The sequence below is a fragment of the Montipora capricornis genome, chromosome 9 (assembly GCF_036669925.1).
Source record: "Montipora capricornis isolate CH-2021 chromosome 9, ASM3666992v2, whole genome shotgun sequence".
Taxonomy (NCBI): Eukaryota; Metazoa; Cnidaria; class Anthozoa; order Scleractinia; family Acroporidae; genus Montipora; species Montipora capricornis.
The window spans coordinates 44558591-44570808 of record NC_090891.1 but is presented as its reverse complement, the minus strand read 5'-3'; the positions used below and the strand labels follow the sequence as shown (position 1 = coordinate 44570808).

The 12218-nt window shown below is 39.7% G+C and overlaps 1 protein-coding gene across 2 annotated transcripts in view; it reads left to right on the top strand.

Annotated features, from left to right (window-relative positions):
* Positions 1 to 11033, top strand: part of LOC138015344 (uncharacterized) — a 33830-nt gene extending 22797 nt beyond the window's left edge. The window contains exons 18-27 of one of the 2 annotated variants that reach the window (XR_011125539.1): positions 1182 to 1286; positions 1781 to 1831; positions 4658 to 5518; positions 6698 to 6820; positions 7054 to 7171; positions 7279 to 7434; positions 8046 to 8108; positions 8212 to 8284; positions 8787 to 8840; positions 9985 to 11033. Coding sequence is in view for 1 of the 2 variants with exons in the window: in XM_068862344.1 (XP_068718445.1) it covers positions 1182 to 1286; positions 1781 to 1831; positions 4658 to 5518; positions 6698 to 6820; positions 7054 to 7171; positions 7279 to 7429; positions 8046 to 8108; positions 8212 to 8284; positions 8787 to 8840; positions 9985 to 10143 (1758 nt within the window). In the remaining variant the exon portion in view is untranslated. The remainder of the gene's footprint in view (positions 1 to 1181; positions 1287 to 1780; positions 1832 to 4657; positions 5519 to 6697; positions 6821 to 7053; positions 7172 to 7278; positions 7435 to 8045; positions 8109 to 8211; positions 8285 to 8786; positions 8841 to 9984) is intronic. The other variant, XM_068862344.1, reaches the window with a different exon arrangement.
* The last annotated feature ends 1185 nt before the right edge of the window (positions 11034 to 12218 follow it).

The window sequence follows — 12218 nt, the reverse complement described above, 5'->3', positions numbered from 1 at the left end:
ATAATATGCGGATTCGTGTGATTTTTCTACTGGAAGCCAAGTTCCGATGCCTTTTGTTTTAGAGTGAACGAGAAGCGCATGACTTTGAAGCGTTTAACTCTGGTTCTACAGCTGGATTTTTTTTAGTTTAAACATTTCCTTATTTTGGATGTAACGTCGTTCGTGCATTTTCCCGCGCATGCAGCTTCGATTGTATTTTTGTCCATATTTGGGCATACATGTAAAATTGGTGTCCTAAAATCCCGAGCTTTGTTCTAAGGAAAAGAGTTGCAAGTTACACACTTCCAAGTTATGTGCTTCTTGGTGAACATGATATATTGAAATTGGGTTACAGTTTTGGTCTATTTGTTTGTGTCCTTGAGTTATGTTTTTATTTACCATGAACAAGAATAAATTGGCCAGCATTTCATGCAGTTAAGCCTGGGCTAAGGGTTGCCGCTTTGTGGACTTTTATGCCAACAAATAATTTCAGTTTGTTGTTCTGTTGTTTTTGTCATTGTGGGCTGTGAATACCCCGATTAATCCTAAGCATTGCATAAAGTTGAAATTGAGTGCAAAAAGTTGAAAGTATTATATTGATTGACAAGAAAGTCGCGAAAGTGCAACAAAACAAGTGGCGGACGGGTGAAATATGAGGAAAACAAAGTCAATTTTTGGAATGTATATTATAAACAAGTAATCACATGATTTATGTTTAAAAATGGAGAAAGTGTAGTCAGGAGATGCCATACGTTCTATACCTCGTGCGATGTCGGATAAATCATTGCGAGTAAATGTTTTTAAAGGTCAACCAAAATTTGGGTTGTTATGGTCAGGGAGAAATCAGGAAAAAACAACAATTTTTCAAGGTCAGGGAAAAGTCAGGGAATTTTATTTTTGGAATCACTTGGCAAGTGTTGGTGGAGATAAAATGCATAGAGATTGAAAACGGAGAGAAATGTGAATCAAATGTGGTTATTTACCTAATTTAAGGTCAGTGAAAATTGTTTAGAGGTCAGGGAAAAGTCAGGGAATTTTTTTGTTACTGAAGATTGGCAACAGGAAATTGTACAAGCCCGTAGGGCTACCTGTACATATAAAACCCAGCTTTTTATCAACGAAAAATTGCAATCCTAGGCGTAACCCTAGGTTAACTTTTATGAGGTGCGACTCTAGACTTTCTTTCGTGTGTCTTGTTTTAGGTATTCCGTGATCGCAAATGGCTCAGCGCGATCTCTTACGCAGAAGGACACATGACTTATCCATTATCGCCTTCGATCGGAGAAGAAGTGCCGAGTTCTTTTGCAGTAAGAAATGTGTTTTTACTCATTGCCACAATTTTGTTCCAGAGTCCTCTCATGCACTTGGACCGAGGAAAGCGGCGCGAATTTTGTTGGAGACAAACGCGGAAAAGCACGCGCTTGCGCGTTTCGCTTCCATTTGGTTGAGGACGGGTTTGTGTCTAAAACGGATCTCAAGTGAAGCTATGATCCTCGCAGTTATGAACGCAATTTTAGCACTTGCATAGAGAAGCCTGAAAATTTCAGGACTTCAACGGGGTTTGAACCCGTGACCTCTCAATCCCGGTGCGACGCCTCTAAACAAACTGAGCTGTGAAGTCACTGATGTTGGTAGCTGGTCATTTCGAGGGTTCAAATGTTCCCGTTATGAATGAATGAATCAACGAACGAAATTATGTATGAAATGAATCGTACATTGAACCGCGGATATGAAATCAACTGAAGCTATGCTGTGGCGATGCAAAGCTCTTAAAATGATCCTTCTGTTTTTACTGTTTCAGCAATGTCTGCAAAAAGCCGAGGAGTTGTTTGAGAGGGCAAGCGCAGACAGGGTAATAAAGTAATAAAGAATTTAAAGAGATGCATTTCTTCGGTGGTAAATCGGCCGAGTACTCCTTTGCGAGAGTCGAGTATCCCCGAGTCGCTCATCAAAAAATGCATCTTTTCATTTCATTCAGCGGGGTTATTTTTTAGGTTGAGGTGAACGCAGCTGTTTCTCTTTGCTTGAGGATCAGGATTTAGGAGACACTTTGGGTGCGTTCCTTTGGGATGATCCGAAAAAGGATCACTGATCCAAGATCACTTGGATCATGCTTCATCAAAGAAACTGAAAAATCCTCAGCTCCCAGAGTGGATTTTTCGGTTCCTTTGATGCACCGTGATCCAAGTGATCTTGGATCAGTGATCCTTTTTCGGATCATCCCAAAGGAACGCGCCCTTTGTGACGTCAATTATCTGTATTCCTACAAACGAGGGATGTTGAAGTTGCGGAAAAGAGCAAGCAACATGGCCGCCGTGACGTCATGTGGAAACACTTTAAGACCATATTCGTATTCTCAGTATTGGAATGGAACTACCTTGGAACTCCTAATGCGGGGGAATCTTTTCAAATGCAAATACTTAACCATTATTCTGCGAAATCGTGCGGAATATCGCCCGATACTTAGCCGACGAGGGCCGAGTTGGCTAAAATCAGGTGAGATTCCGCAAGATTGAGCAGGATAATTGTTTTATTATTCAACGCATTGATGATAAAGCCCAATTTTCTACGTTTATTGGGAAAAAGAAGCTGGCAAAAATTCCATTTTTCTCCGCGATACACAAAATTATGAATATCGCAGGATATCTGTTGAGTGCGCAGGACGAATATTGCCCGCGCTATGACCATATTTGGACAATGCTACAATGTGTTGAATGATAATTTTTAATATATTCTCCGGCATTAGCCTCCATCGCAAGCTGGTTCCAGTCCAATACTGAGAATACGAATATGGTCTATAGCGTATGTTCACGGCGGCCATGTTGGAGGACCAAAACAATTAAAGATATTTGCATAAAAATAACATTTATTCCCCAAAGGAATATCATTCTTTTGTTTCGGTCCTCCAATATGGCCGCCGTGCACATACTCTATAGGCAAAATTCACGATAGCCGCCATGTTGGTTTTCAAATTGTCATGCAAATTAAGTATGTGTTATGCTGGGGGGCAAACATTGTAAAAAAGGCAAATTGCGGAAAATCGGCTCGTGGAAATATTGAAATGATATTGCTAAAAGTACATTTTAGAATTTCGAATTAAGTACCTTTTATAATAATTTTACATCTTTTGACTTTCTACTTCGTTATCTGCTCATTTTTCACTAAAAAAACATCGAAGAAACTTGTGTAATCATTCTATTTTACTACTTAGGTGAGAAACATTCAGTGACCGTGAAACAAATCATCTGTGTGGCTAAGATGTTCGTTATAACCTCTCGAACTTGTGTTGTTTGCCCCCTCACAAGGGTGTAGCAAATTTGCATGATAATAGCAGATCCAACATGGCGGACATCGTGAGTAAGGTCTATTGGTGATGCCTATTGAAATCGATGCGCATCTTATCACCTGTATTTCTGGGCATTTGCGAGTCTAGTGTATAATACCCAATGCAATGTTTTCTGTAGCTCAGAGTGCAGCTCACCAATTGGGCAATATCAAAAATACCATAATACTCTTTGTTTGGCCCTCCAAAAAATTTGCATGAGCATTGTTTCCAGTTTCTCTCGGGACCATTATAAGTCCCAAGAGATAATAAGAAAACAATGCTTATGCTACATTGTGGAGGGACAAACAAAGAGTATTATGTTATTTTTGATTTTGGCTAACCCGAAAACGTACCTTAGCTTATTATTGGAATAGACCATTTTACAGTTGTGGCTAAGTTACCAGGCCTAGCAATGGAAGCGAGGCTGCCGGTGACCCTGTTTTGATACAAACCTTCATGCTTTTGTAATGTTAATGTGGACTAATTAGCGTTACAACAACACAATTTACATGATAAAAGCAGTGAGGTCTGTATCAACGCAAAATCACCAGCAGCCTCGCAGCCATTCATAGGCTTGGTCGCTGAGCAAACAACTGTAAAATGGCCTATTAGTAAATGCTTAAAGTGGTACTATGATCAAAAAATCAAATATTTTTTTCTTTGGATTTCAAAACTATGTTAACTAAACACTAGGTGACCCAAGTTTGAAGCCTTAATTTTTAAAAGACACTTATTTATTTTAACTGGAATTTTCCTATTTAATGGTCCGCCATTGCTAACTTTAAAATCTTGAGAGAGCTGGATCGAGGAGAAAATGACGTCAAAGACTCGCTAGTTAAGAATGCAATGCGTGTGTACGCCGCAGAATTAATATGCAGCACGGGAGGTTTGGGCTTTCAGACTTTTAAACTCGCGTTGTGCATTAACACTCTGAGATTTTAAGGTAGTGAACCTTTGGCGTCACGTTTCCCTCGATCCAACCCTCTGAGGTCCAATCGGTCAGTTTTGAATGTGAGTAATGGTGGACCGTGAAATCCAAAACCTACACTCAAAGTAAGTGGCCTTTGGATAAGAATCAAAGCTCAAATTTTTGATAGTCAGGTGTTGAGCAAACATACTTTCAAAATCCGAAGAAAAAAAGTGATTTTTTTAATCACAGTGGCACTTTAAACTTAAAAGGGCACTTTGTGATGGATGTCAAAGTTGGGGCGTGCATCTATTTTTTTGCATTTGTGGAAATAAGTGCTAGACTCAGGTGGCAAAGTTTTTTATCGCTGTTACGCCGATTGGAGTTGTCGGAGATTGATTTTTGATGGTGATGCAATAATTTCCTTGGTTTTTTCTTTGTTTTAGTCTGTCCATAGTTTTGGTGATCAAACGTTGCTGTTAGGTGAAGAAGGAGAAAAACTGCGCTGGTTTTTGCTTCCAAGCGAAGCCGCGCTACTTTTGCGCGGGAAACAACCCACCTATTTTCCTTTGACGTCGCCGTTTACTCCGTTGCAGTGGAAGGATGGTTTGCGTTTGTCAGAAGGAAACGATTTAGCAAGGACTCAATGCGCGGAGCATTCTCAAAGAACTTCGAAATGTACCACTCGGTCAACCCATTTCAACGAAAAAACTGCGATCTTCGCTGGCAATGTAAAGAAAAGAAATAGTAGAGAAACCAGTGAACATAGTTATGTTGCTAACGGTGATAATGGTATTAAAGAGTTTTCATGTAATGGCGAAAAATTCGATAAAGACCAGAAAAGACACTGTTTTGCATCCCAGGACGTGGGTGAAAATCAACATACAAACCCAGTCTTCGAAGAGGCTCTTTGTCTTATCAGTAACGAATGTTGTCCTCTGAAAATGGCCAAGGAAAATTCAGATGCAGCACGAAAAGGTAGATATCCAGGAAAAGACCAAACACCAAATGAAAAGTGTTTAGCGAAGCTGACAGATGTAACCAGTGTCTTTGCGACAGAACATGTTTTAACGAATGTTGGAAATGACGATACGAATCTTTCATTCGACAAACATGGAGGCGTTTCCGACTTTGATGTTAATCAAACTTCAAGCGAAGGAAGCTCCGAAGAACAAAAGTGTAAAGACGATTTCGATGATATTACCAATGCAAAAGTTGCTTGTGAGCAGAACTACAAAGCCAAAGTGATTTCAGGCAAACCACAGTTCCATCATCCTCCAAAGAGCATCTTTAAACCAACGACACAAGTGAGGATATTTTTATTCGTTTATTTGTTTCGTTCGTGCCTTTGTCAGTCACCGCGCACCAGTGGCTGAGTTAGTTGATTATTGGACTATAGTGTGTCGGGTCGCGGGTCGCGGGTCGCGGGTGCGAACTCGCGACTGTTTTGTAGATTATAGAATAGTGCTGCAATTAGCTTCTTTTTTCGTCCACCAGCTAATGTGCGACGAATCTCTAGAATATACTTAACGAGGCTTAAAGTGGTACTACGACCAAAAAAAAAATTGTTTTTCCTTTGGATTTCAAAACTATGTTAACTAAACACTAAGTCAACCAAGTTTTAAGTTCTGATTTTAAAAAGACACTTGTTTATTTTAGCTGGAATTTTCTTATTTATTGGTCCGCCATTACTAACTTTAAAATCTTGAGAGAGCTGGGTCGAGGAGAAAATGACGTCAAACACTCACTAGTTTAAGAATGCAATGCGTGTGTACACGGCCCAATTAATATGCAGCACGGGAGTTTCAGGCTTTCAGACTTTTCAACCCGTGTTTTGCATATATAATAAATTGCGTTTACACACTGAAATTTTAAGCTAGTGAGTAAATGACGTCATTTTCTTTAGATCCAACCTTCTGAGGTCCAATCGGCCAGTTTTGAACGTGATTAATGGCGGACCATGAATTTCAAAACTTACACTCAAAATAAACAGCCTTTGGATAAAACTCAAAGCTCAAAATTTTGCCAGTTAGGTGTTAAGCGAACACGCTTTCAAAATCTGAAAAAAAAAGGAAATGATTTTTTGATCATAGTACCACTTTAAGATCAATGATTACTCAAAGGCACCACCTCAGTTTTCTTTCATCTTATTTGTTTGCTTCATTAATAACCCTTTGACTCCCAGGAGTGATCAGCATGTAAATTCTCCTCACAATTTCAATGAAATATCAGTCAGATAGGTATTGAGAATGAAGATAATTATCAGCTTGCGAGGTGTGATCTTGATATAACACCAAATTCTCATGACTACCTAACAAAGAAATCTATGGTACTAGCTAGGAGAATGACCGTTTTGATCTTGGGAATCAAAGGGTTAACTGCGGTGATCTCTGTTACTTAGACTTAGATAACCCGCAGTTCAAATATATGAGAATTATATGCATACGAGTATTCTCTCTCTCAGTTTGTTTGTTTGGTTTCTGCAGGCCATTGAAGAGTACGAGATGATTCGTAACGGCGACCGTGTGTTAGTATGCTTATCTGGTGGCAAGGATTCTCTCTCCTTACTTCACACTTTACGTCAATATCAGTTCTACAGCAAATCCAAGGTATCCTGCCCGCAAGATTAATTGACAAAGATCCGGTTCAGTTACCATACTCCATGGTTACTCCCATATTTGAATTGAGTTAGCCGATTTGATCTATTTATACCAAATTGCACTCAAAATCATGAGATTTGATTACCAATACAAAAAACATGGCCGCTGACCACATGGGTGAAGTTTAAGAAGTGATAAGAGTCTGGTCACTAATATTCCCAATATGGCTTTCTTTCTTATAGGGAATCAAGTTTGAAATTGGAGCCGCCACAGTGGACCCTCAGTCCTCGGGATATGACCCCAGACCTCTGGTCCCGTATTTAGGGACCCTTGGAGTACCTTACTTTTTTGAAGAGCAAGGTCAGTGACGTCACTGAACCTTGGTGCCGTAAAGTTCCATGTGTCCCTTGTTTGGCACGTTTGCCCCCTGTATAATCAATCATTGTTGCTTCTGTTTTTTTCCCTAGGAATAATCCAGCAAGCGGCCAAACTCCCCGTATGCGAGTCCATATGTAGCTTCTGTTCCCGTATGAAGCGTGGGCGTCTGTACGCATGCGCCAGACGTGAAGGTTATAACGTGCTTGCCATGGGACAACATTTAGATGATTTAGCTGAGAGGTGAGGTGTGTGAGCTGACGCAGTTCGAGCTTCTTCTCTTTTCGCTGTTTATCAGAACGAACATCTTTGAAGTTAGTGTCTTTCTAATTGGCCAGCTGTTGGCCGTATGCCAATAGCTTCCCTTTAGAAATTCCGAGATTGGCACTTCGCGCGTTTCTGTATTCGACTTTCCCATGTAGCACGGTTTACAATGTTAGATGCTTCACCAGAATCGTTAAGAACATTCTTAAGCTGCACGCGTCCTACACACAAGTCAACAGCTCAACTCAACTCAACTCATATTTACTTTTCACAAGAAATGAATAACCTTCCTCTGGTTTCTTTGAAATTTGGTTTGCACGATCAGTAAGTACGCTGTTGTCCACAAACTTTTCCTTTCTGCTTTGGTGCGACAACAAACCGAACATTGACTAGTAAGCCTGCAATTGTTACAAAATTTTTCAAATTAATTACTTTATACCTTGTAGTATACGAAAACATTACCGCACCTGATTTACTATTCTTGTGAATATTTTCCTCCCTTTTCTCATTTTTCTGTGTTTTTGTGTTGATCATACTAAGTAATTATGACGTGATAAAAGATCCAAGCTTGTTCTGCTAATTTATTGATTTATAGTTTTTTGATGTCGGCTTTCCATAACGGTCTTCTACGAACAATGAAGGCGAACTATACTGTCATGTAAGTCACACGATCTCTGCCTGAGGATCTGTGTTCTCTGAATTGAAATGGCACTCCCCAAAATTCTAACTCAAACTAGCTTTTTTTGCCTGCGTTTTTTCAGGGAAGGTGACTTGCGAGTTATTCGTCCTTTTGTTTACGTTCGCGAAAAGGAACTACGTGCATTTGCTGAAAAGGTAAAGTAAAATATATTGTTAAGTTCAGTCATGTCATGTGACACTAAGATTGTCATTGTCACTGGTTTTGGATTTGTGGAGTTTTAACTGAATACAATAAGATGGCTGGACATTGGCTCAAAAGATAAAACGAATAAAATTAGACGATCTGAGAGCGTAAGTCGGGCTCTAGCTATGCGTGCTTCTGCGACTGTCGATAGTCATGAAACTGTAATAGTACAGAAAAAAAGTGATATATTTCATCATAGAGAAATTTCTTATTGGAACTGACCGACAGATGAAAGTGAAATATCTACAGTGATCGTAATCACGACAAGAGTGATTCAGAAACCCTGTCTTTAGGAGCAAAATTTGACATACACCGTGGGAAAACGATTGAGCCTCTATTACGTGTCTGTGGTATGATCCATTGCATGTAACGGACATTCCACCTGAATCCCTAGGGTAAACCTGTAGTCGACTTCCGCCCTTCTAACTAGAGTGATCATTTTTATTGTTTCAGGTCAAACTCCCTGTAATTACGGAGAATTGCCCAGCTTGTTTTGAAGCCCCCAAGGTCAGGAGGTTTTTCACCCTTTTATACTGAGTCTGCGCAGTACATACTTGTTATCTCTTTTGTTACAGTTCAGGCAAACACTCCCTTCCTGTTCTGTGTCTTATTTTTGGTCTCCCCTTAAGAATTATATTGAATAGTATCCTCACAAAGGATGTTCAATTGACCTCTTCTGCTTGTACGTTTTGTTCTCCCATTTTCAGACTTACGCGCGTGCATGTGTACGCATAAATTATGGGAAAACAAAAGCCAAATACCCTTGAGAACATCACGTTTTCTGAAATTGGGAAATCAAAAAGTACGAGCTAAAGAGGTCAATAAGTTCATGTCTGCCTCACCTTTAAAGCGAGTCAAAGTGCAAAGATTTTCTTCTGAAAATTAGTTTTCATTCATATGTAAAGTAGAACTAATTACCATCACAAAAACTTCGCACTCAGACTCGCTTTGAAGAGGAGGCAGACATGAACTCGGAAATGGCCTAATTGCGGAGTTTTGAACAGAGGCCATTAGTCAACAACATCTGCTGGTCCACTAAAAAACTACGCTCCCTTTAACCCTTCAAGATCTGAGAGTGAGAAATAAGGATTTTATTCTGTCTAACGCCATAAAATATTACTCGTCAATTGGGCGCAATTTAGGTGTGAATGGGTTAGCAACATCAAGGTGCGCTCAAAAACTACGACAGCGACGTTGACGACGACCATGCCTCAAAAGATAACTTTGCGCTATCCGTAAGTCTTTCGCGATTATTCCGTCTGGCTCACGTCGTACAATGTGGGCGAAGTATCCTAAAAATAAATTGATACGAGCAGTTTCAAAGTCGGAAGAGAGAGAAAATGAAAGGTTTGCATTTGTATGCCCACGTTACCGTTAAAGCGTCAAATTTCGTTGATGTCACGCCGTTGTTATGTACAAAATCGCAAAAACATCTGCTGAAATGCGTGATGCACGTGCAGCACCAATGACGTCACTATTTTGTGACATTGTCGTTGCTGTAGCCGTCGTCGTTTCTTAAGCTCCTGAATGGCGGAGCGATACGCCACTGCAAGTCCAGCCATGTGTTCATAGAATTCTTTCTTCTTACTGTTTTTTAACACAGGTTAATCATTTTGGTGTAATAGTCTTGTGATGTCTTAATATTTAACAGGAACGACATCGAACGAAACAATTATTAGCGGCTCAGGAAATATTGTTCCCAGGCCTCTATAACAGTCTGCTCACGGCCATGAAGCCATTGATGGCGCGCGACCGAGTTGGCCTGGAATCAAGCATGATGAGAAAAGGAAACTACGAGTACTTTCTATGAGAAGAAAGGATACGCCACCCTCCGGCGCAGAAAAACGTGTCAGGGCGGCACGTTAAAATTTAGGGTAATATTTTATTATCACACAAGAATAACAACACGTTTGGGCATTTTCCAGCTTACGGTGTCCTCTGACTTTATCCATCAAGGGTTTTTATCACGAATATTATCATTTTAGGAATAAGTTAAAAGTCGTGATTTATTTCGTTTTATAACCTATAGTAATGAATTCAATTTTTATAGAAATTATAAATCAAGTATCAGGGCATCGGAATGCCAAGACTTTATAACATTCGAAATACGGAATTGCTCAACTCTGTCTTCTCTTTTTCTTTACAAAAGCGTTTTTCGTGCGATAAATTATGAAAAAGCAGTAAAATTTAATGAAGAAATAAGATTAAGTATTTTGGAAATTTTCTTTCGGGTACTTTTGTTTTTCTACAAAGCACGCTATTGGTCAAAACTACCTGCAAGCATTTATGTTAAGCCTGGTATTCACTAGCGACGCAAGCAGAACGCAAAGCACAAGTGAAAACGAAGCATCAAAATCTACCACGGCATCCGCCATGTTGTTCAAATGCTCAGACGGGAGGAATCTGGAACGAGTGCATTAATTGGCCAGACGTAGCGCAATAAACCATTTCCGAGTTCATGTCTGTGTCCTCTTCAAAGTGAGTCTGAGTGCGAAGTTTTTGTGATGGTAATTAGTACTACTTTAAATATGAATGAAAAATAATTTCCATAAGAAAAGCTTCGCTCTTAGACGTGCTTGCGCTTGTGAAAACCAGGCTTTATGCTTTTTCCGTGTCAACACGTCGTTTCTAAGATAGCTAATTAGGAGTCTCAGATCTACGGCGACTTTGCGAAAAAAAGTTTATATTTAAAACACAAAAGCGTTTGTTTGGCTCGTTTTTCCTGATATTGCCTACTAGCACCAACCCTTCATGTTTTGGGGGTTCTTGGCATAAAAAACACAGTGAGTCATGAAACTCTCCCAATAGTAAATTACTTTTATTGTGAAAGAGATGATTATATGTTGTTAACCGAGGTGAATAACATAAACAAATCTCTTCATTTTATTCACCGGGGGTCACATATAACATCTCTTAAGTACAATCGTGAAAATGCTCCATTTGAACAATTTATATCCTAGCAGCATCTTATGTCCAGAAATGCAAGTAATACACCTTTCTCCAAAATGGCGGCAACGGATTTGAATGAGTTAAAATTGAACTAAATGAAAAACTGATACCAGAAATAGAAAGACGCCTTTACTTTAGTAACCCTGCAAAGTTTCATCGTATTATGTGTTATATCAGCTGAGGAAATGTAAGTTGAAATTTGACGAAGTTACAGACGTTTGTATGACTTGGGGGTATACGCCATACCCTCAATCAAACAAACGTCTGTAATTTTTTCATTTTTCAACTTAAATTTTCTCAGCTGATATTACACCTGATATGCCGAAACTTTGCAGGGTTACTAAAGTAAAAGTGCTCTTTCTATTTCTGGTAGCAGTTTTTAATTTTATCGTATTTGAATTTTCGGCCACCATTTTGGAGAAGGGTCTGTTAGATGACGCCCAATTTTGATATCCATCACAAAGTGTCCCTTTAAGTCTGAGCCTTTGCGACCTATTTCCAACATTAAGGTAAGGGAAAGAAAGAAAGGAAAGGAAAGGAACTTTATTTAAGAGTCTAATCTTCTAGCGCTGTAGAGCATTAAGCGGGGACTCTGTAAATTGAAATTAACAAGTTAACGCAAATCCAATCAAATGTTGGTTTTTGAGGAGAGGGGAAACCGGAGTACCCGGAGAAAAACCTCTCGGTGCAGAGTAGAGAACCAACAAACTCAACCCACATATGACGCCGAGTCTGGGAATCGAACCCGGGCCACATTGGTGGGAGGCGAGTGCTCTCACCACTGCGCCATCCCTGCACCCCAAAGGGTAAAGTTTACCGTTATTTTTGCTTTGGATAAATGCAGCTAAAATTACAACAAATGTATGGGATTTTAGCCGACTTTGAACCGCTGTATCGCCGCTAAAAACTAACGGATTTCCAACTTTTGTCACTATT